Source organism: Haliotis rubra, unplaced genomic scaffold, assembly GCF_003918875.1.
Source record: "Haliotis rubra isolate DU_JTF1 unplaced genomic scaffold, ASM391887v1 Scf1345, whole genome shotgun sequence".
NCBI classification, from domain to species: Eukaryota; Metazoa; Mollusca; class Gastropoda; order Lepetellida; family Haliotidae; genus Haliotis; species Haliotis rubra.
In genome coordinates this window covers 107,131-133,338 of record NW_025765276.1, presented here as the reverse complement: position 1 = coordinate 133,338, position 26,208 = coordinate 107,131, and the positions used below count along the sequence as shown (strand labels likewise).

Sequence of the window (26,208 nt, the reverse complement as noted above, 5' to 3'; positions counted from 1 at the left end):
CAAAAATATTGGTATCAATACATATATATGATCTTTTTTCAGGAATATACATGCTTGTGTTTCAAGAAGTTTCCAGATGTCTCGTTTTGACAAATATCTTAGTTAGATGGCTCATCTTGGATGGCTGTTGAAAGGTTGATACAACACCGCTTGTTGCAAACCCAAAGTAATACTTTGCACAGGAGCAACTGAAATTATGTGTATATAGCACCACGGCTGTGTACAGAAACAATAAATCAGAATTAAACATCTTGCCATTCTTCATCAAGTTTAGTCACAATTTATTCATCTGTATATATAAATCTTACTTATGTTCTTTTGAGGCTTCGAATTGATTTTCAGTAACCCATGCTTTTTCGTAAAAGGCGACTAACTTTATTGGGGTCAGGCTTTGCTGACTTGGTTGACACATGTCAGCGTGCCATAAATTGTGTGGATCGGGACTCATGATGTCAATCACTGGGTTGTTTGTTCCAGTCCGCCGTGATATAGCTGAAATTACGGCGTTAAAAGCAAACAAACCAAACAATAACCAAGGCTTACTTGTTACTACTGTTTTCTCTTTTGTTCCTTCTGGAATCATCCATAATTCAAAAGCATCTTCTTCGGAAGCGCCACGGGACGTGGACACATCTCCTTTACACTGACAACGTCCAGGTTCAGCATAGTAAAACCCACTGCACTTGTCTCCCGTGCAGCAAGCCAGGGCACATTCAACTTTCCTTTTTACATTAAAACATGTGTTTGATTTTACTTTAAGGTTATCAGTTAATTGTATCAGTTTGGTTTGGTAAATAAGTGAAACGGCAACACAATGTGCACTCAAGACAGAAAACAGAAGGTGCTTCATCCTGAAAAGATCGTTGTTACTCTCAGATCTGGATGAGGTATATGCGCTATCTTTCAAAAATCAATATGGAATTCATTCCATATCATTAAAACTGCATGTGATAAATATATTATGTATTAGTTTTGTGTCCAAGCGACCTAATCATGAAAGATAAAACCTCATGCACGTCTGACATGTATATATAGCTTAGGTCACGAGGACCAGGTGTTTACTTATACACAACGAACTTGCATATTTGCAGTGATAGGATTTCAACACGTACATAAAACACGTGACATGAAAACATGAGTTTTTCTGACTCGTATGATCCTTTGACACATAGAAAAACGACAAAATGATTGGAATCCATGTTGATTTTATGATGATAATTGTTCATTAAGAAAAACACTGATTTTCATACAAAACCATGCCTGGCCTTGGAATGTTTAATGTTGAATGTATTAGTGAATGTGAACATTCAAAACGTCACTTTGCGTGTCTTACCCGATTCAAAGTCAAAACCGAGTGTAACCTCCATGTAACTGTATGACAGTCAGTACTCTCCTCCTCATGCCCTTGTCTGCCTCCTGATCCTCTGAAGGGGCAGTCTACGCCATTCCTTGAGTACAAGGGAGGGGGGGGGGGGTCTCCAAAGGGTTAAGAACAGGGCTCATTCAATCGGGGGATATGTCATGGGGTGCTTAACTAAGTGTTTTGTGTATGTTTAAAACTGTAGTCAGACCAAAGGACGCTGATCTTTCCTGGGCACGTACTAGGTAGATCAAAGGAAATGATGGGGGAAGGTAGGATTGTGGCGTCTAAATGACAATTCGATCAGTTAATTCAAGGTAATGGATCCATTGTTTGCATAATTTCTAGTTGTCATTGATTACAAAACGTAAACATTAGCAGTCATGTTTACAGTCCTGTCAGCGAGAGGACATTGGGTAAAGCTGCAAATACTACAGTGCATCTTGGTTATAATGCCATGTTTTCGCCAGAACGGATTTCCTGCCCTTATAATACCCTGGTTATACTGCCAAACGGGATATAATGTCATTTGCCAATGGTTTTGGACAAAAGTCATTTTACCCTGGTTATAATGCCAATTACACTGGCTGCATGTAATATAACATACATTGATTGGGTAATTGACATGACCCAGAGTAATTGAACAAACGCACAACAAGTCACCTGCAGCCCATAGAGGCTGGGATTCAAGGTTCATTACAGGAGACATGTGCTCAATCATCTTGTTGCCTGCATAGACAATACCGTACGACCAACCATCATACAATGCCGTACCACCAATCATCCTAATGAGGTCATACCTGGTTATAATGCCACCCTGGATATAATGGCCTATTTGCACCTAAACGAACGGTGGCATTATAACCAGGGTATACTGTATTTTGCTGTGAGTTGCATCCTGTGTCAGCAGAAGAGTCTATTATTTGGGGGCCATGCCTACCCTGTGCATATTATGTTTTGAGCGAAAAACTGAAATAGTTCTAAATTTTGATACATATTTACATTTTCAATTAATTCGCCTGCTGGAGTAAACTACCTCAGGGTAACATTGGAGCTTCCAGTCAGATATCCATTGGTGATAGATATCGGCTTTATAACACATCGTGGTGGATGAGGAAATCATATACTACCAAAACAAAAAGACCAAACATGTACTTCGTCTCCTAAGGACGACAACCCTGTTTCATTTCCAGATAGTTGTTGCAGATTTTCACGAGTTGAATCTATTGATTTTCTAAAGCTGTACAGGATATGAACAAATGAGGCACATGCATTAATCGGAGGTCAACATCACCAGATTGGCCCAAGAGCCACCACCTTCTGTGATAGGACTCTAGGCAGTTTAATATACCAATAAGTTGTATATTGGAAATCGAAATGACCAAGATTCAATAAAAAGTCAAATGTGAAAAAATAGTCATAATGCACAGGGCTTGGCGAGACGAGACGATTGATAGAAAGTTAAGTCAGGATCGAAGTCTTGTGTTGAACAAAAGAAACATGGTTCTCTGTCAGTGCCCTCAACCACAAGAGTCACTTCCTCCACAGATACAAGGGCGCAATCCACAGCAAACATGTCGCCCAATTCGGTCGCCTTTAACGACCAGCAATGGTGTGCAGAAAGCTTCTTGTGCTCCGGGTCCACACGAGGGAAGAGCTATTCGAGATCCTCGGGCTGCTCTTCACGAGTGCCTTGTGCAACGAGGGAGTGAGTTAGTTTAGTTTTACGCCGCACACAGCAATATTCCAGCTGTATGGCGGCGGTATGTAAATAATCGAGTCTGGACCAGACAATCCAATGATCAACAGCTTGAACATCGAACTGCGCACCAATGACATGTGTCAACCAAGCCAGTGAGCCTGACCACCCGATCACGTTAGTCGCCTCTTACGACAAGTACGGGTTACTGAAGCTTTATTCTAACTCGGACCTTCACGGGTTTATGCAAAGACAATTAAGTAAATCAATAAAATGTATTGCAAAACAGAACTAACCAATATTTATTTCAATACTGTTCAGGATCTGTTCAGCTCGATGGTACAGTTCTATTGGAAGCTAGCGGCCGGAAGTAGGCGTTGACAGGGAAGTTCCGGTAGGAACCACAATGTTGCCAGAAGAATGTCCCCCTCTGGAAACACTCGTCCTCAAGGTCATCTGGGAATATATTTATGTACTCGATCAATTTCACGAAACTTACTTCTGTGAAAGCTCCATCAACTACTGGTCTCTTTTTTATATTCTTTTTTAAAGTGAAGCCCATTTCCGGTGTCCCCCGCCGTGATATTGCTGGAAAATTGCTACAAGCGGAGTAAAACCATACTCACTCACTCACTCACTTTAAAAAAAATACAGTGGCTCATACGTAGTCATCCTGGGCAACCTCCACGACATATATGCACACATTCATCATGCAGGTAATAGCCGTCGTGTACACATTTTCCATCTTATAATATAGGCAATACTGTCAATCACAAAGATAGATAAATCTATCGATCAAGTAGACATTAAACCAAAACTGTGTTACCAAGAAGCATTGAACATGTTTTCTTCTTTTACTCGAGGGCAGAACTGTTCACCTGATCCTGTGTTGGAGGCCCCCCATGCATCATAGAAAAATGGCTTCAGATGTGTATCGGCAGGACAGGAGGATATCTTGATCCAACATCCAGCACCTGCACTGCGGACAGCACCTGCAAAATATGTTGTGATCACTCAGCGTCCGTCAAACAGGTCATCAGGATCTCTCACCTGTAACACAGGCACTAAACATCGACACCTGTCACAAACGATCAGTGCCTGATACACAGGTCATCAGGATCTCTCACCTGTAACACAGGCACTAAACATCGACACCTGTCACAAACGATCAGTGCCTGATACACAGGTCATCAGGATCTCTCACCTTTAACACAGGCACTAAACATCGACACCTGTCACCAACGATCAGTGCCTGATACACAGGTCATCAGAATCTCTCACCTGTAACACAGGTGCTAAACATCGACACCTATGACTATGATAGGTCATCCATCAATGGCATTTATGACTGACTGACTGACTGAGTATGGTTTTACGTCGTTTTTAGCAATGTTACAGCAACATCACGGCGGGGGACACCAGAAATGGGCTTCACAAATTGTACCCATGTTCGGAATCGAACCCGGGCCTTTGGCATGTCAAGCGAACGCTTTAACCACTAGACTACCCCACCGCCCCAGGTAATGAAGCAAACGTCAGCAAACGGTACATTGACATGTACTACATATAACATGTGTGACCAGCAAACTACATCTGTCATACAGGTTCCTCACCAACAAAGCCACCTGCCACGAAAGTTATTCGGCACTTGGGATATCCTTTATGGTCGCTTTGTGATCCTTTAGCTCCAAACTTTCGATCAACTTGATTAAACATTACCGGGAGAATAGCCGCAGCTTTGTAATATAATTTGGTCAATGTCAATAGGTATAAATGCCTGTAGTCATGTCAACGATGGGTACAAACACGTTACGGAATCTTGAATGACAAATTATGACTTGTTGATGTGAAATCATGATGATGAAATCATTTTTCGAATCGCCCAGAAAGCACTTTATGCACGATATTTACGGAAATAGATGCGTTTTCACTTATATACCTGAATGCCTGAAAACATGAGTCGGGTTTACAGACATCGAGGGCACCTACCTGTAGGCAGGAATAAGCTCGTGATGGGATACCGGCGGTCAGATCCGCAGTATGCCCACTGAGCCTTTGCTCGTGCTAAACATCCCTCGATGTTTGTACTTGCATTCTGTGTACGTTCTGCATAAACATCATGATGGAGACCAGGTCTTCCGGGATGTTTAGGGCATTGTTCATAAGCCATGAAGCATCCACTACCGGCAACGGTCATTGCCCCTGAAAAAGACGACGTCATCCATATCGCTTTCACATAATCAGACATAAATGGTCTCAAAGGCAAACGTGATTTGCTATTGCTGCCCATGCTGTATTGACTTCACAGGATAAAGCTCGAAATAGTGTAGTTTTGATAATTTATAACTTCAAGTCTTGAATAATGATAAAAATAGTAGTAGTGCACGGGTTCAATACGTACGTTCCATTTCCATTTCTAAATTCTGTCAAAGTTTCTTTCCTCACAACCCGCTAATCAGTTTCGGTGACCTATAGTCTGTTTTTTTATATTGTATTGTCTTCGTAAAGAAAATAGTTTTAGATTTGCATGCTAGTTTTAAACAACAGCTCTGATACTCTAGTTATTTTACAGTCATTCGATGACTGGTTATTTAACAACTTATATTTACTGTGTATGCAAAACCTTTCTCGTCACTACATTGCTGAAATATTGCCGAGGTGACGAGAAATTTTAACTCACTCACTCACAACCCGTGAAGGTTAGCGTTTTCTTCAGTAATCCGTGTTTGCCGTCAGACACAACTTACGGGATCGGATGGTCAGGCTGACTTGGTTCCTGCATGTTATCGTATCCCAACTGCGTAGATCGGTGGCCATGATGTCAATCACTGAAGTGTTTTTATCAAGATAAGAATATTTTCAAACCGCCGTCATATAGCTGTAATATTGCTAAGTACGACGTCAATCCGACATTTCCGTAAACTTTTACACCAGAAACCATTGGACCATTGAAACCGAAATTTGCCCCCACAAATGACACCATAATGTGGTCAAATATTGTAAATCTATTTGCCACACAAGCCATTATTCGGACTTCTCAGAGTGAAATTTGGTACTGTGATGCCATTTGGTAGTGTGATGCTATTTGGTACTTAAGTTGAACTTGAAATGGTTTTGTTTGGCAAAATGAATTTTGACCATATCCTGCAATGCCATTACATTCTCTAATGAGGTAGCCGCCATATGGCGGGAATATTGCTGAGTGCGGCGTTAAATAACAGACCAACCAATCTAATGAGGTATATTTAGCTGAAGTAGCGGAACTTCACGTTTCTCCAAATGATCACATGATGCGTTGTTTGAATAATTCATTTGAAAAGATTTGATTATCAACAAGAGCAACCTTTCGTTGTTTTTGTCATTGCTACAGTACCATTGCACTGTTTTTTATCTTGAAATTGTACACATTAAAATTGTGTCATCATGGTTTAGACAAGTCACATTCTGTTCTAAACGTATTTGACACTGCCATCCATCCTACATACCGACCTGGTTTCATATTTGTTAACCAACCTGTTGGACCGAACACAGCCGTGAGTGAGTGGCTGTTACTGGATCCACAGTATTTCCACTGGTCCACAGCCCGACTGAGACACCTTGCCTCCCTCGTCCACACAGGGTCGTTCTTCTGGTCACCTGTGTCCCGGAACATACGGGGTCGAGGATGTCTCGGACACTGGTCAGTGATGAACCAGCACCCTGAAAGTGACAAGTCAATTTAAGAAGCGTGTCCAGAATTTTGTACAAACGAGGATAACCTTCCGAACTGAATACCAAAACAGAAAAGCTCATGTAACAGGTGTTTCGTCCTTGTAAAAGTGCAGGGTTCAGTGGATCGCGGCGTGGGGATAGGGCGGACAGTTATCATTATGTACTTCTTCAGCACACTTAAATACTGTTCTAGTTCACCAGCACCTGCATAACTAGTGGATTCAAGGTTTCAGCTAACCTTCTGTAATATTTGGGTACAACACATTTGGTCCAGATCCATCGGAGATATAAGGTGTTCCAGGAACCTTTGTTTCAGGGGCCACTGTAGACTGATCGCACGGCTGAGGAGGTGGAGATGATCGTATTGTCGGCAACACTGAGACAGGATATATAACATAAGTCACACATACAAAGAGAAAGATATATGGAAATGCTATTAATTAACCAACTTGGTGAAATGGAAACGTCCAACCATTTTCCAATATAATTGTAACCACGTTTGAATCATCGACTATGAGAGTTATTCCTTAGCGTAAAAACGGACAATTTAAAAAAAACCCTATCAAGTTCGACCCTCTTGCAAATGTCTCCAACCTGTCTTCATGTATGTTGGACCTGTACTTTGACGTGGGCCAACATCTTTCAGAGCTATTGGTTCTTCAAAGTTGACACCATTTGCCCACTGAATGGCGCCACAGCGAAGTCGTAAATCGTCATTATCCGGAGCGTAGAAATCTGATTTTCGGCGTGCCTAAGAACAAGAGACCTAGCATTAGAGTCGATCAACATTGTAATTATAATTGTGTCTTCTCGAAATGAACAGTTTAGAAAAAAAGGAGTCAGTGAGTGTGGACTCGATCAAATAAGCATAAGTTTCTGGCGTGTGAAAAGGACGCTTCGACGACTGGGTCATCCGCTCCTTAAAGACAAGATGCTTGTACTCGACCGTAACAGGAGTTCATTATTGAACTTTTCACAAATGCTAAAATACTCCTCTTTATGAAAGGTTTGACAGCCATGACGATTTAAGTTAAGACATGATGTCACAATCACTGTTCTTCAAACAAACGTCGTTATCTTGGATACTTAGGTGTACTTCAGTTTGCTGTAAGTCATGCTGTTCCTAGTGCATGTGTCCGACGCTCGTGAACCCAACGAGCTGATACATTTTCCTTTGTCAAACGTTCGCTCGTCACGAAAACCTGGGTTCTATTCCCTACATGGGTACATTGTGTGAAGCCCATTTCTGGTGTCACCCGCTGTAATATTGCGAGAATATTTATAATAGTGGCGTAAAGCTAAACTCACTCACTCATTCATCACATCATCTAAAATCCCCAACAGAAACATTTTCTCAATTTTATGTCAGGCTCAACCAACCTTCGTATTTTAATGATGACGATCGATGATGATGATGATGATACGACTACTTACCATATGGTTATCATGGACATCAAAATACCTCTTGTCAACAAATGGTTTGTTTGTGTAGACAATCCATTTTTGACTCCCCTGGTTCCAGAAGATGTTCTTGTAGATCTGGTTACCTGTGAATCCGAGTAAAGTGTGATGCTGTCACTGGGCGAATGATTAAGTCTACCGCCAAAGACAAGTAGAGATAGACGCGTGAGTATACATGCATAACGATATACATAGATTCCTCACATACATTATTATATAACGGGTAGATTTCCGCCCTGCTGATTGGCCCACTTGGTCACATGACAGCTTTGACGCTAAGCGATGTCAACCTCGCCACGTGATGAGAGGTTGATATAACAATCCAAGAACCTCCCGTGGCTAAAAATAGATTTGGGATATTCCAGCTGTTAACTCCGCACTGCGTGCGTCACGCTTGATAAGGAAGCGATAATCATCGCCTCGTCCCTGTGACTGTGTTGGTGTAGAGTTACCTCCCATCTGTATCAAAATGGCTGCACCTCTGGGTCATGTGCAACGCCATCGGTGGTATGCTATGTGATAGACGAACAGGTATTCAGTATTTTTGTCGATATAGTTCTAGTGAGGTTGATCAACCTTGCATATACACCTGGGCATATACATTGAAAGGGGTTTCTTATGATTATGGCCTTGTAATATGAAGGCTACGCCTAACGCCGAATTACAAATCTAGCATTGAAATGCAACTGACGTTATTCAACAAGTTTTTAGAGATCACATGCAGTGATGAGAAAATGAACTCATAATTATGATTACACAATGCCATTTAGAAAGTGGTCAAATGCAACAAATGTTATATTTGGGATTACACTTTCTTAGTAAAGTTCAAATTCTAGTACTTTTTGAGTTGAGCCCCATCCGGGACTCGAACTCACACCCTCAGAGTCAGGCACCTAATCGCCAGCACACAAAGTCAGCCGCCTAACCCAGATGGGGCTCAACTCAAAAAGTACTAGAATTTGTACTTTACTAAGAAAGTGTAATCCCAAATATAACATATGTTGAACTCATAATTATCCGGTCAAGAATTCCTCGCCACTAATATATACAAATTATATATAGAGAATACTAAACGATGTCCCGGATAATACCATATTTATGAAAGAAATGGGCCACGCGTATACTGATTATTATACCATGTGTATTAACATTGTAGATTTTTTAAACAGTGATATCTTCAACGGATGAGAAATACATGTAGTTACCTTCTGGATAGCGCGGCGTTCCTGTGAATAATGTCGCCATTTCGGGGTATTTGGCTGTCCACAGGGCATTTGGGTATGAAACGGACTGAAAAAAAGATTTGGATATTTTCTTTATATATTTTCATACTTACCTAGGAGATCGAATCACTGATATGTATATTATAATAAATAAATTAAATAAATAAGCAAAATAAACAAACATAATTCATTCTTTATAATAAGTGATTAAGTCATGTTTATTCATTAATCAAGTTTCAATACATGGCCCATCTCCTTTCCAGTATTTTTTACAGTGTATAACTTTTTCTATCGAACAACAGTATCTCAATTCTTTCTTGAAGTGAGATAGAATTGGTGATTTTTTCTTTTGCAGCCTGGATTTAAATATACGATAATAAACAAGGCTTTGGAATGGATTGCGTCTTACATGGCAGAAAGATACCAATCAGTCTGCATTGATGGGCACATGTCGGACAAGAAGGAGCTAGTTTATGGCGTCCCACAAGGATCAGTCCTGGGCCCTATATTGTTCACAGTATACGTCTCCCCACTCGGTGACATAGCGAGACAGTACAAGCTTAGTTTCCACCTGTACGCGGACGACACGCAACTCTATCTCACCTTCAAGCCTATGGAATAGCCTTCAGTAATAAATGCTTTTCAACAACTCCAAGACTGTGTTGAACACATCAAGGCATGGATGACATCGCATTTCCTCAAACTAAATGGTGATAAGTCTGAACTGATGATCATCACCCCAAAACATCTACATCTACGGTACCATCTTCCATCTTTTCACATTGGAGACTGTGAAATTCCTATCAGCAAAGAAGCTCGCAACTTGGGCGTTACATTTGACAGCAGCCTCAGTCTTGAGTCTCATGTTAATACCATCTGCAGGCGAGCCTATTTCCACATCAGAAATATTGGGCTAATAAGGCGGTACCTCGACCAGCATTCAACCATCTCACTTGTCCAGGCTCACGTAACATCCCGCCTCGACTACTGCAACTCCCTCCTCTTCGGGCTTCCCAACCACCTGATCAAGAAACTGCAACAAGTGCAGAACACCGCAGCAAGAGTTGTCCGCAGGAAGAGGAAATTCGACCACATACAACCAGTCCTGCAGGACCTACACTGGCTGCCAGTGCGCTACTGGATACAGTACAAGATACTTGTACTGGTGTTCCTGTCCCTCCATAGCAAGCACCAGATTACCTCAGCAGTCTGCTGACCAGATACCACCCACCTAGGACACTGCGCTCATGTGACAAGTCTCTCCTAACTGTACCCTCCTCCCGTACAAAAACGTTTGGCGACCGCTCTTTTGAACGTCCAGGGCCCCTTCTCTGGAACAGTCTCCCACTTGACATAAGAACCGATCAAACATTGTCCACGTTCAAATCTAAGCTCAAAACTAGCGCTTTTGAGCAGCTTACGCTGGATACTAGCGCTTTACAAATGTTTGTATGTATGTGTATGTAAGTAACAGAATTAGGTCCAAAGTATCATGAGTTCGAAATGTGCAACCGAAAATGATCAAATCAACCTGGAATACATATACAATCCATGGATTCCATCACCAGGGATAAATATTTTAATGCCAAAACAATTAAGGATCTTTTTTATACTTAGTGTTAATCATCATTTAATAATTGATTTTTTAAAGGAAATAGAATTATTAAATAAACTTTGAACAATAAGTTTGGTAAATATCTAAATTGCATTTTAAACATGGTAGCATACATTAGCAACTGCGATTGTTAGTGGCTGTATCGTCAAAGGGGTGTTAAAGTATTCTAAAATTATTGTCCTCCTGAGAGGATACGTAAGTCCCAACGACTTTCAAAGTTAAATTTAAACTTAGCAGATGTTTGAACGTAGTATTTTTGTTATTTTAAACTGTCGGTTAAACCTGTCCTTCAATCGCCAGCGGCTGTAGGGATATGTAAATCCAACTAGGGTCCATGTAGCAAAAGCACTGTCAGTCCCCATGGTCCCTAGTATGGTGATATACCTTTGGTTGTTGGCGACCTATAGCCTGCTTTTATATTGTATTGTCTTCTACAGTTAATAGTTGTTAGCTTACGACTATTTATTATTCAAATCCTCGTCACCATGGTCCCTATTATCGTGATCTACTTTCAGTTGCTGGCGATCTTCAGCCCGTGTGTTGTCCATAATAGTTGTCTGATTTCACAGCTCCATGCTAGTTTTAATTCTCCATCAGTGTTAAGGGTTGCTTGTTATTTCACTGTCCTTTGGCGACAGATTTTATCATATTTTATCTATTATCAGTAAATGGATTGTGTTAGTCACGATATTGCTGAAATAGATAATGTGACAGTAACTTGTAACTTACGAGTATTGTGATCCATCATGATCCATTGTCAGTTTCAGGCGATCTATATCCCGGTTTTATATTGAATTGTGTCCTATTTTTGGTGTTAATAATGCTAGTTTTAAGTCTATCTGTGATATTATAGTTAGTTTACTTTCCTGATAGATTTTATCATGAAGCAACATTTCGTATCGATGTATAACTTGTTTTAGTCACGATATGACTGATGTCTCCTACTCATCTACCCATGTCTGGATGAACCGAGATATATTATATATCATTTAACGAGGGCGACACCACACGTATTACATGTGCTCTCATTGAAGGGCAGGACTGAGTTACTTGATTTGCTACCGGCTCATAGCCGCATAAGATACATGTATCACAAATATACCGACAATATCGCTATGAATGTGACATTCATATGTGTAGTTACAGTAAGTACTTGTCTTACAGCTAGGTCTCTTTGTAGTGTTTTGTTTCTGAAGTCAAACTGTGACGTTGACCCCCTGGCGTCTACTTGTATGCTCTCCGATACACTGTCGTACATGACGTTGTAGCGGATGATGTTGTCACGGCCGCCACCGATGTTGGCGTGGATGTCATTCTACAAAATACAGGGACAACTATTACATACATACAGTACCACATGAATAGTGCAAATGTTCCGCACAACCAGTTTCAATCGTCGTGAATGCAGGTTACAATTGACCATAGAAATAGTTCTCGGTCCGTCAAGTAAAAACAATTGGAGTATCATATCAGCTGAGGCTGGTTTTTCTTCGTGCTCAGGTGATAGGGAGTAGACACATATCAGTATATTGCTTGTTTGTTATTTAGCAATAATCCAGCTATATGGTGGCGGGTTGTATATATTCGATTCTGGACCAGACAGTTCAGTGATCAACGGCATGAACGTCGACCTACACAATTTGGATACGATGACATGTGTCATCCAAGTCAGTCTGACCCGGATCTTCACGGGTTACTAATTTTAGATATGTATCTGTTATCTAGTTATCTTACTATACTTTAGTCACGATATGGCTGAACTACTGCCAATGTGACTTTAAATACTACCTCACATCATGTAGAAATCATGTAGATCCAACGGACGTCACTTCTTGTCCTTTGTATGTTCCATTAGATAAAGGACAAGCCGAGATACGTATTTTACGTTGTGTTATGGAATACGAACTTCACAGTACTTAAAGTATGAAAAACTCACGTGGTAGAAGACATTGTGTTCAATGGTGACGCTGGAGTACTGGTCGTCCAGCATGACGCCTCTCACAGAAGCTCCTGGCATCAGTCTGATGGTGTCGTGGATGTGGTTGTAGCGGATCTTGTTGCCTCGCTGCCATTATAAAGGAGAATAGCTATTTCGATAGACTAACAACTAGTCTCTGAAATGAACATATTTTACTGAAAAAAAGTTCATAGTAAAAAATCGATGCTCATGCATTTGATCACTGGATTGTCTGGTCCAGACTCGATTATGGACAGACCACCTCCATATAGCTGGAATATAGTGCGGCGTAAAACAAAACTCACTCACTCACTTAAAACAAACGTTATAATTGTTTTTTTAAAGGAAATAAAATTACTAGACAAATTTTGAATAGTGTGTTTTGTAAAGAGATAAGTGGTATTTGACAAATGGTAGTTTAGATTATCAACTGAAATTGTTAGTGGCTGTATCCTCAAAGGGGGTTAAAGTATCGTAAAATTATTGTCCTCCTGAGAGGGTACGTAAGTCCCAAAACTTTCAAAGTACATTTAAACATTAAAAGTACATTTATATTGTGTTGCCACTGAACAGTGTACTATTTTATATGCTCCCTAACACGTTTTAGATACAATGTGATGTACTAGTTGTTGTTCTGTCCTTTGGCGGCAGGATTTTATAACCTTTAAATATATTCACGTTTTTCATTGCTGTGTAAGGTTCTGTCGTCACGATATGACAAATATTGCCGATGTGACGATAAATTTTACCTCACTCACTCACTCACTCACTCACTCACTCACTCACTCACTCACTCACTCACTCACTCACTCACTCACTCACTCACTCACTCACTCACTCACTCACTCACTCACTCACTCACTCACTCACTCACTCACTCACTCACTCACTCACTCACTCACTCACTCACTCACTCACTCACTCACTCACTCACTCACTCACTCACTCACTCACTCACTCACTCACTCACTCACTCACTCACTCACTCACTCACTCACTCACTCACTCACTCACTCACTCACTCACTCACAAGACAAGCGTGGGTTACTGGACACCAATTCTAGCCCAGATCTTCACGGGTTTCTAGTAAGCAGTTAGTCGTACGCTAAGCTGACCCTCCATGATATTACACCAAATTACGATTTTGTGAATTGACGTTAGGCACACAACCACTTCCCTTTGTGAATGCATAATATGAATGAATGCAACGAAGATGAGGACTCACAAAGGACCAACTCCTTGTAGCATGGAAAGCACCACAATCGCTGGCATTGAGGCAGTTGTGGTGGACGTGATTATACTCCATCACGTGGTCGTTACCCTGGAGACCAAGATACTCTATAATTATCTATATATTCCTTAGAAAACGCAAACGATATGCCAGCATGACACACTACGTCTTTAATTCATGGCTTCCTTTATCCACAATTGCCATATATATTATGTCTACCAGGTTTTTTAATCATAGAATATTTGTTAGTTCTAGTGATGGCTAAATCTGAGAGGATCATATAAATCCAGCTTGGGTCAATGCAGGTAGCAAATGTACTGTAAGTCCCCATGGTCTCTAGAATATGGTGGTCTATAGCTACCTTCAGTTGTTGGTGATATATAGCCTGTGTTTATAATGTGTCGTTTAGAGAATATTTTTGTTCGGTTACTTGCTAGCTTTCATATCATTACAGCTACTTTTTAGTAATCAGTATGTTTCATAGTCACGGTAAAGCTGACATATTGTTGATGTGACTTTAAATGTTTACTCACTCACTCCATTATACACACTGGTGTAGATGTTAACAAAATGAAGCATGTATTCTGGACCTTGGGTCTTTTTACTGTAATAAAGAAACCTGAAATCTGAAATGTGAAATCTGAATCTGCTATTCTTTACTATTTATGTATACCTTACCGTGATTTTACGTACGGAAAATACGGAAATAACATGTCTAAACCAAATTTGTTTGGTGCTATAGTGCACTGGCTGATTAACATTTATATGCGCCAAATCAATTCCTTCTTGTTTCGAAATGTTAATTTAGTGCAATCAGTTCATTCAATCTATTGTTGGGCCCATGTTGCATTAAGCTTCAAATAATGGGTGATTCAAATTCAACTCTTTCACTAACGTGGTTGTGGATGAAAACAATGGAATGATACGTATTTTGCCAGACTGTGTGAAGAATGTTATTACACCGCGAGTAAAATAATTATCCGATATTCCTGAAAAGGTACATACGTCGAACTTGATCGCAGCATATTGTCCGTCGTGGATGTGGTTGTATCGTATGAAGTTGTTGACACCAACACTGTGCACTGCGTTCTGTCCAACCGCTCCCTCCCGACTGTACCTCCATATGTGGTTGTCTTCAACCACGTTACCGGAGCTGATGAGGTTGACACGGTCACCGCCTAAAGAAATATGTTTCATCTTACAGTGTATTGTTGATGTGTCGGTAATTAGTGCTTTTAAGTTGGAAATGTGCTCTTGTAATTTACAATTAATAATTATAATTCCTCAATTTCTATAGCGCATCATTCACAGTCTTATGCTCTGTGCACTTAGCAAGTGAAAGTTTGGGAGAAGAGAAAGGTCTTTAGGTGTGACTTGAATGATTCAAGTGAATAGGCAGATTTCATGTTTTCGGGTGGACAGTTCCATTTTTGCAGTTCATATTTGAATGTACAATGGAGCAATTTTGTGAAAGCACTTGTAGGCATACAGAAGGATTTTATAGTCAATGCGGAATGAAACTGGCAACCAATGGAGCTCTTTCAGTAGGGGAAATGTGGTCAAACTTTGACGCTCTGGAGGGGATTCTGGCATTAGTGTTCTGAAGGGTGTGGAGTCTTTTGATCTGTTCTCTAGTAGTATTGACAAGTAGACAATTACAATTATATCAAATCAATGGATAACTCACATAGGAAGATACTTGTGTATGAGATGAATACTAGCGACAGTAATTACCAAACAGGTCAATGCCTCCATCTCCATCGTGTATTTCACACCTGGAAACAGTGACGGACCGGCAGTCTCCTCCACAGTGGAACACGTAGGAACCTGGAATACATATTCTTTGGTAAATGACTAAATGGGAAGGAAAGAGAATAGGACAATGTGAAAAGGGCAGTGTAGAGGTGAAACAAAGAATTAAGATGTGATTGCAGAATGACTGCGTTATTGGATGTAAATGAAGGTATGAGAATGCATTAATGACTGTAGGAATGAAAGTATAAGCAGGAATAAGTGAAGATGTGACAAGGCATGAGTGAAGGCGTGGCTGTGGGAGTGTTTGAAGGCGTGACTAGGTATGGGTGAAGACGTGACAAGGTATGGGTGAAGGCGTGACTAGATATGAGTAAAGGCGTAACTAGATTTAAGCAAAGTCGTGAGTAAAGGTGTGACTAGACACGAGTGAAGGCGTGACTAGGTACGAGTGAAGACGTGACAAGATATAATTAAAGGCGTGAGAGAAGGCGTGAAGTGCTAGGTATGAGTGAAGGCGTGGCTAGGTATGAGTGAAGTAATGACTAGGTATGAATGCAAGCGTGACTGTAGGAAGGTGTAGGAATACTTTGCGTTCAACTACGTGTACTTGAAACGTGTGGTTGTAAGATGTCTGTGTGGCTTAATCTTTCGGTGCATCAAGCTGAATATCCTGTTTGATTTCTCACGCTGGACAATGTGTGAAGTCAATGTGCTAGTATAATGCGAAAACGGCCAAATATAAAATGCACTAATTCCATTGGGCGTCATTGAATCGGTTGATCATTCGTTACCTGTATTTTTCAGCTCAAGTTGCCGCAGTTCTACATTGGACACGTTTTGGGCGTTGATTCCGAATTTTCGACAGGCTTCCAGGGTGAAGTCCTCAAACCTCAGGTTGGACACGCCGGGATCCAGTCTGGAAAACATTTTAGGTGAGATAGAAAAATGGAACAATATTCCTCGAAGTTTGTCCTGTTACATCACACGTTCAAAAATATTATGTGAGAAGTTAAAAATAGAAGTTGGTAGACATTTACATTAAAATGCGTATTGCATTTTTGTATTTTTTGTTTTGAGCAAGGTATCTCAGTCTGTAATCGATGACGAATATCATTTTATTTGTGTATGCCAAAAATATCATGTTAATAGAGCAAAATATAGCATCGATTTTATTGGGAATGTCCATCAAGATCCAATTTTTTTTCAGTTGTTACAATCCCCTAAGAAGATTCCTCAGGTGTATCAAGCTAAAATCATAAAGCAAAGTTGATATTATAATTTACGTTTAAAATGTCCTGCCTTCATGCTCGAATGTAAAATTTTTGTTTTGTGAAGTTGATGAGGCACTCTTTGAGCTCACTTCTATATAAATAGACTCGTTCAGTTCTGTTCTGTTCCATGACGTAATCACACCTACTTGATACAGTCATCAATCATTGACGCATACACAACATCCGATGACGTCAGGGCACGTGTCGGTGTGTTGGGCCACACGTACAGAATCCCCGTGCTTCTGTCTAAGTAGTACTCCCCCTGCAACAAAATACACAATATCTGATGACGACAGGGAACCTGTCGGTTTATTTGGGCCACCTGTACAGAATCCCCGTACATATGTCAAGGTAGTACTCCCCCTGCAACGAAGTACACACTATACTACTGACAGTCAGGACATAACCCCTCACGTATGAAATCATCTTTGCTACGGTTGTTTTAAAGGGTGAGTGAGTTTAGTTTCACGCCGCTTTTAGCAATATTCCAGCAATATCACCACGGGGGACACCAGAAATGGGTTTCCCACAATGTATCCATGTGGGGTATCGAACCCGGGTCTTCGACGTGACGAGCGAACGCTTTATCCACTGGGCTACCCCACCGCCCCTTGATGGTAAAGAAGTTACAGTTGTCTAAGATCGGTTTTGCCCTATACGAAGGCTCTTGTCATGTAGCTGTAACAAAGTACTCTACATTTGATGATGTCACACTGTATAAATTCGATTTTTGGGTAAATGTACTGTCGTACTGTCGGTAGGGCAAGACATGCTTACACCTAGTGTCAACAGATGATTTTCAGTGGTCTATTCAATTAGTGTTACGGCTATTCTATTTAAACCAAACAGAACTTGTTTCTGGTGATAGTCAATGCTATTCTTTTTGCAACACACACACACACACACACACACGCACACACACACACACACACACACACACACACACACACAAATGATCATAGTCCTGCATCTATTATATAAACCTTTGGCATAATGCGTTTAAGCCTTTGAAATCATTTAGAAGGTGTTTAGAATCTGGAAGAACATGAATGTATGGCACTTTCGAATGGATTACAACTTTTTCGACTCTTTTTAACGACGTTTCAGAGCTATCGTGGTCCTGTTAAATTATGAAAGTTACAATAGATCTAAGATCGCCTTAGGAACGTCAGTGGACACACTAACGCAATGCATTTTTTGTCTTTAAGTACAATGTCCAGTTTGAAACTCACGGGCTGGTCAAGTTCCGAGATCATGTTCATTACCCGGAAGTAGCCGCCTTGCTGAGCGAATCCGAGACCGGTCAAGTTGCCGTGGTTGTAAACACCTGGCATAGCGTCACAGCAACATTACTGGCCATCACTAATCGATACCATCGACAAACACAATGTTGTTTTACTCCATAATAAGTATTTCTCATTTCAGGGTTCAGCAGAAAATTAAGTAAGGTAAGTAAACCTCCAGATTGTTCTCAATAAGAATAAATTGTTTTTAAGACTGTATTCTTAAAACATGAAAGTAATACAATACATTTAATATATTTCATTCTTTGAACAATGAACTAACAACGGTGGTGTCAACTTTAACTTTGAAGCTTACCCGTTCGTATACCATGGGGATCTTTAGAAGCCAATGTGATGGTGTGATTAGCAGTGTTTATTTTACTTATCTTCAAAGAGTAGTCAGCCCAGCTCCAGTACCTAATGATATGAAAATAGTGACATAAACATTGAGATTTGTTCAAACAAATATAAGTCTAGACTTGCTTCATTTATGGGTTTGCATTACGGACAGTGCCAGTAGGAAAACAAACATACACCACAAGGTGGCCGTATACATGTATATCTATGTACGAGGGAGGAAGGTCCGTAAATTGCTGACGATGCCTTTTTTTATCTCTATAGAGCATACTCTCAATAGACTGATATCATTGAGAATTGAAGCATAGGAAATGAATAAGCTGGGCATGCTTAACTGAGAATTGTGTCAGACAAGCTCCATACCAACAGCAATGTACTTCAACATTCTTGTTTAATGTGACGTCATTATAAGCCTTATACCAATTTGACCGTTTACAGATTTATAACGTCAGTAATTGGACGCGTGACGTCATTATTACACGTGTGTCTTATATGGGTTTCTGGAAGGCGCATTACATTGCAGTGTGAGAAAGACTCACCAGAATCCATATGTCCATGGTTCCTTTTCATTTGCCCACCTCGAGTCACGGTTCGTGTTGTATGAGAACTGGTATCCATGCTCATCTGGCACAGCCGTGATATCTATAAAGTCCTGCAGTAGTGAATCAACGTTAACACGTGGAAATAATACACGTAAGGTCGCCTCACCTCATCTGGCACAGCCGTGATATCTATAAAGTCCTGCAGTAGTGAATCAACGTTAACGCGTGGAAATAATACACGTAAATAGAAAATACTACACGAGGTCTCATTACATACGAATAATAGGAAACGAGTGTCCTTCCTATGGTATCTGAGATACCATAGGAAGGTCACGAGTTTCGTATAAATCGTATGTAATGAGCACGAGTGTGGTATTTTATTTATTACCCACGTCTTACCTGCATAAAACTAACAAAATAGCGTATTTTGTTATTTTATGCTTTCAAACCGAAACCGGTTTCATAAAGAGGATGCGAAAGAATTTTTGCATGACGTCACACTGTAATGACGTCACTACGCCATTCTCGTCTGCCCCCTTCGTAACCGACGTCACGATGCATGTCAGCTGTCATCGCCTCGTACAGCTACCTGCAGTAAACTACTCCGTAGCACCCCGTTTCTTGGTTTGCGGTTGCTTCACTCGGCTAACATCACTGGCGGAAACATTACGTTTATGTTTTTCGACTGATAAAATGTCTCAGTTCGACTCACAAGTTAACAGCGACACGGCAACGTTCGCAATGTTTACATTCCCACAATGCATCCGTGGAATGTGGCGTGACTAGTCGGCTTCATCTGGATGTACTGATCTAAACTTACGTTGGTAGTAGAAATACCACGTTCATATTGCCCCATGTGGTTAACGTTAATGACAGCTGTAATTAAAATAATTTATATAAGCTATTTAAGCCAAATGTAAACCGACATCAAACTGTTTATCATTTGTTTGTTTTTCATTTCTGGTAACGTGCGTCTTAACGCAGGAGGCAGACTTGTCAATAGAACAGCGCGTCAGTTAGCTCTGAGCGAGTTAATTTCACTCTCCTACCCAGAGTTCCATGCGGCAAGCAAGCATAGTAGATGTTATGTTAAGTCATCACTGTGACTGAGAGTGAGTTAATTTAGGTGACAGACACCGTCGTCTTTCTGTTTGTTTTCAGCTTGAGATTAATCGTTATTAACCTTAGAAAGTATTACATTTGGCATCTTAGAAAAGAATTACAGTTCACTCTACCGCCGTATATATTGTGTAATAAGGTACACTTTTACCCTGAAGTATTATAACGTTATAGCGTCAAACTTAATTGACGTAGTAAAATATGTAGAATGAATGAATTCACGTGTTTGTAAAGAATGAGAAAGTAGTTCAGTCACAACGGGACCATAATTGAGAGGTCATCGGATATCCAATCAAATCGTTAGAATCTCGGGTCAAGTCGCTACGACACAGGTCAACGCGATACGACACTCGTGTGACGTGCGAGATTAGTATGCAACTACCCTTACGTTGACCACGTGGGTAATAATATCGATGTACATGACACATTTATATTGTCTTGTGTTTGTTTTACCAACAAGATTTTAATCAAGTCTCCTCACATACACGCCAGGATAACGCCAACTGGATACGCATGGTTAGTTTCGTCACATCACTAATTGTTATAGATTTAACATTTTTAATCCGCAAGACTGGTCCCTTTCCATTACTCAATGTTTGGTGTACGCGTCTTACGTGGTTCGGCCACCTGGCCAGAGTGAGGGGTTCACCATTGATGAACAGCTCCAAGGGGGCCTGTCTGTAGATGTACCAGCCGTAGGAAGACAAATGGCCATAATTTGTGATTCCCACTGATGGCAGGTGAATCTGTTTTATCTGCCAAATAATTGTTTGAATATTAACACAGCCCTCATAACAAGGAAATCGTAGTCACTTAACATCCATTCGTAGTCTTCGTAGTTATTTGTTTCAAAATTAGACAGCAATTATAAACACGATGATTAATAATCCAACCAATTCAGCAATCCAGTTGTTCTTGTTCCCAAACCCCTATTTCGTTTATACCATATATTGAAATGCATTATACTATTGATATACTTATATGGTAAAATGTTCGTCATCACATTAATTTTATATAGTGTCATTGTGAATTATTCATAGTATAACAGAATTAATCTGTTAAAACATGTTCGTCATAAATACACATCTGTTTTAATGTGTTTTGTGGACAGGTTTCTGTTTAGTTTCATAATATTTCTTATTAATGTTGTACATGTAGTCACCGTTTGGCTGAAACACTTCCCGTGTGGCTATAAATCTTAACTCACTTCAACCACCGCTGACTCACGTATCTCTGAGCGTCTTTGCCCCATAAACGTAGAAGCGCTGAGTCTGTGACGTCCTTGAACTGACTGACTGGTAGACGACGCCCCCCTGTCTAAACCAACGGGATCGGTTTGATACCATCATCAACATGTAAACGAATTGGTGAAGAAATTGTTTTTGTTTGTTCGCTCACTCAGTGAATAACATAACGAAACATATTATCCATTTGGCTTTCATTTGATTGCCATCTATTGACATTAAGCGAGGGACCTGGTGCATATTATCCAAGCGTCCAGATGACAACCTTCGACAAAACCAGAATCGCCTAAATACCATGTGTTATGCAAATATTATATCTACCTACGGCATACTATCGACCCTATATAGATCTCCAGGGAGTGCTTAATTATCTACATGGATCATATATCTCTAAAGCATATGTTCCAGGTACTCAATCACCTCCTGTCCTTGGTAAACATACATACCATGCATATGCCCTCCTGTCCTTTGGCCCATGGTCCCTGGTATGGTGATCTACCTTCTGGTGTTGGCGATCGATAGCCTGTTTTTATATTGTATTGTCCGAATAGTGCTATTAGTTTTAACTCTCCACACTTAGTTGTAATTGTGATATTCTAGTTGTTTTACTGTCCTTCGTCAACAGGTTTTTATTACGTGCATATATTCCATTTCAATGTCAAATATTCTCATTTCACTTTTTATTGTATAAATTGTTTTCGTCACGATGTGGCTGAAATATTGCCGATGTGACGTTAAATAATAACTCACTCACTCACTCACTCACTCCTGTCCTTTTGTAAACATTCATACCACGTGTACATCCAGGACTTGGTAAACATACATACCACGTGCACTTCCTGTCCTTGATAAACATACATACCACGTGCACCTCCTGTCCTTGGTATGCCCTGAATGTGACTGGAGACTGGTAGCCATGTGTGAAGTGAAGTGTTGCCGGGAGGTCATAATACCCCTTCATCATCTCAACGTTAATGGCTGTCAATGTATATATGAAGTATTATTAGACGACACAGACTGACGAATACATTCATAATGTAGAGCGTTGTTTAGGACAAATTCTCAAAAATGTAAGCAAATGCCATTTGAGTTTACTGATAAAACAATATTTGAAATGCTGGACTTCCTCATTGATTACATCTATATACAATTTGTGGGTAAACTTTTAGACAAAATGTAGGCATTACAATGGGCAGGAGCTCTGCTCCCCTCCTTCTGGATCTTTTTTATGCATATGTATTGGAATATCTGCTCGGGTTGGCAAAATAAAATAATGGTAATTTGGTCAAGAAGTTAAACTTTATCTTCAGGTATATCGATGATCTAATATCGTTCAAATACCATCAATGCTCTTCCACTGATTTAACCGCCTGAACTTGAAATAAAGGAAACAAGTGAGACAGTTTCGGGAGTCTTTCTTGAAATCTGAGCATAAAGATTCTGAGCGATAAACAATTATCCACAAGTATAGCGAAAGGAATCATTTAAACTTTCCAGTTGTCAAGTTTCAATTCATGTCGATTTAGTGTTTACATTTCACAATTTTAGGTTGAACTGAGCGTGCTCAAGATTTCAAAAAGCGTCTTGCGACCAATTCTCTAAGTTGCTAAATCAAGGTTACGAATCAGACTCAGTAAAGCTTTCAAAGGTTTCATGGTTGACATATTGAGGACCTCTCAAAAGTTGATTCTGCGTGACAAAAGTGATGTTCGATGCAATTCGCTATTTCATATATAATGTGATTATTAAGGGTGCCACCGGTGGGACAGGGTAGGCTCACCTTTTCCCGAATACCGAGTATCATCAATATTTGATAGTGATTCATAAACAGATGCTCAGTCATCACGTTATGTCAATCACTGAAATGTCCTGTCCAGACTCGATTGTTCACAGACTGCCGTCATACAGCTGTGCTATTGCTTAGTGTGGCGTACAGACAACAAACGCCTGAACTTGAAATATAGGAGACAAATGAGACCGTCTCATGTGTTTTATATTTAGATATAAACTGGACAAAAATAGTTAGGGATATATGTACATTTTGAAATTATGAATAATGATCTAATTACTCATTGACACACCGATAAAATATCATTCATAAAAATACCAATATTCCTAACTTATTTTGTCCAGTATATGTATACAGATTCTGTGCGATAAATAACTTTCCATTGTTTACAGACTGCCGCCATACAGCTGTGAGTGAGTGAGTTCTTACACCGCACTCAAAGTATTCCATCTATGTAGCGGCGGTCTGTATATGATCGGGTCTGGAACATACAATCCAGTGATCAACAGCAGGAGCATCGATCTATGCAATTGGGCAACGATGACCTGTGTCAACCAAGTGAGCGAGCCTGACCGCCCGATCCCGCATACAGCTGTGATATTGCTTAGTGTGGCGTACAAACAACATCATACTTTGAAACCCAAAAGTAAATCACGTCTTTAAAGACATTACCACTTCAACATGGTGCTGAAAGGAGCATTTGTGCCTGTCAGGGATGGTACACACAATCAGAATGTGTATACTGCTAAGAATTATACTGCGAAGTATATAATTACGAGTATAAGATATATATATATAGATATAGAGATATAGAGATATAGAGATATAGAGATATATATATATTCATATTCTGCCCACTGTTACCGCTAATAGAGAAAAAAAATACAAGCATATATTACTTACTGTTTCCTTTTATCCCGGGTGATTCCAACAGCTGAAGTGCTTTCTGGAGAGTCTTCACTGGATGGTGTACATCTAACCTAAGCATATAAGTGGGTGTGAGTTAAAACGTAAATTGTCATCGGAAACTCCTTTGCATGAAACTCTTAAAGAAAACGCAGGTCATCGATTGATCCACTCTAATTATTTTAAATTATATTCTTAACTTATATTTTGTTTCCACTTCATGACTAAGTTCTGAGATCATACAACAAACTACAATGCAGACTACAATAAAACGATTTGTTGATGTTAATATATACGGAACAGCAAAAGAAACGCAACTGTCAGGTTTATAAATAGAAGACATGAACGCGCGCTTACTTTTATTATATTTCATTTTTTCGAAACTTGCGTTTCTTGTGCTGTTCAGTATAGGTACAAACTGTTTTCTCTGTCAGGTCAATAAAACGCTATTGTTCTCTCGGGGTCGATGCTCATGCTGTTGATCACTGCATTGTCTGGTCCAGACTCGATTATTTACGGACCGCCGCCATATAGCTGGAATATTGCTGAGTGCGGCGTAAAACTAAACTCACTCACTCACTCACTCGGGGTCGAGCCTTATCTGTGGTTCAACTATTTTGTACAAATAGACGTACCCTGTGTTGGTGTCAGAGCCTTTGGGGGACACAAACAACTCCACCGTCTTTCCCACCGAACATTTCAGAAATGTCAAAGTAGTGATGAATACCAGAAACCCAAACATGGTCCCAGATCAGCAAATAGCCACTACATCCACTCAACAGTATAACGACTATATCTACTGAACAGCATTGCCACTGTGTGACCAGATCTTAACCTAGCAGGGAATTTGGCATATGTTATACATATTGAATTGTTATCTTTACTTAGCTTGTCTACATACATGATAAGCTGGCATACACAACCGTGCATAAGTGATTGTTTGTTTGTCGTTTAACGCCTCACTCCGAAATGTTCCAGCTATATGGCGGTGGTCTGTAAATAATTGAGTTTAGACCAAACAATCCAGTGATCAACACCATGAGCTTCCATCTACGCAACTGGGATACGATGACATGTGTCAACCAAGTCGACGAGTCAGGCCACCTGGTCTCCTCTTATGAGAAGTATGGGTTGCTGAAGACAAGTTCTAACACGAATCTTCAGGTTCCTGAAGGTATAGCCATATCTTAACCTAGCAGGGAAACTGACATATGTAATACAATGTACATGTTGAATTGTTATCTTTACTTAGCTGGTCTACATACATGATAAGCTGGCATACACAATTGTACATAAATGCATATATACAGTAATTTTAGTGAACGTGTTAAACGTCACAGTCACATCGGTAGTATTACAGCCATGTTTGAAATTCTGTTCATCAAATCTATCGAATATATAGCGAATATCACAGATTTGTGTTTAAATCTTGTAGCAGGTCATTGATATAATATGGCCACTACACTTCAATACACTATACGCCTGTCTGTAGATATTCACTGAATTGTCTGGTCCATTCTCCATTATTTGCTCACTGCCTCCATATAGCTGGAATATTGCTGAACTATCCAAATAGATATCCATCATTCAGAGTACCCTCACCATACCATAAAACCTCGGGTAACTGGGAATCCAGTTCATTTTCATTATCAGCCTTGGCACGTTTAACCAAAACCGAGGAACTT

At 40.1% G+C, this 26,208-nt stretch overlaps 1 protein-coding gene across 1 annotated transcript; it reads right to left on the bottom strand.

The window, feature by feature from the left end:
• Positions 1–3,333: 3,333 nt before the first annotated feature.
• LOC124267893 lies at positions 3,334–25,345 on the bottom strand. Its single transcript, XM_046702882.1, has 23 exons — positions 25,159–25,345; positions 24,521–24,597; positions 22,691–22,806; positions 21,812–21,901; positions 21,199–21,339; positions 19,463–19,575; positions 18,883–18,983; positions 18,516–18,610; positions 17,430–17,545; positions 16,804–16,928; positions 15,992–16,084; positions 15,263–15,435; positions 14,252–14,347; positions 13,006–13,134; positions 12,232–12,384; positions 9,437–9,521; positions 8,205–8,317; positions 7,365–7,521; positions 7,009–7,146; positions 6,573–6,758; positions 5,049–5,261; positions 3,938–4,051; positions 3,334–3,515 (listed from the first exon to the last, which is right to left on the bottom strand). The coding sequence occupies exons 1-23, from the start codon at positions 25,263–25,265 to the stop codon at positions 3,388–3,390; spliced, it is 2,859 nt and encodes a 952-aa protein (XP_046558838.1). The 5' UTR covers positions 25,266–25,345; the 3' UTR covers positions 3,334–3,387.
• Between the last annotated feature and the right edge of the window lie 863 nt (positions 25,346–26,208).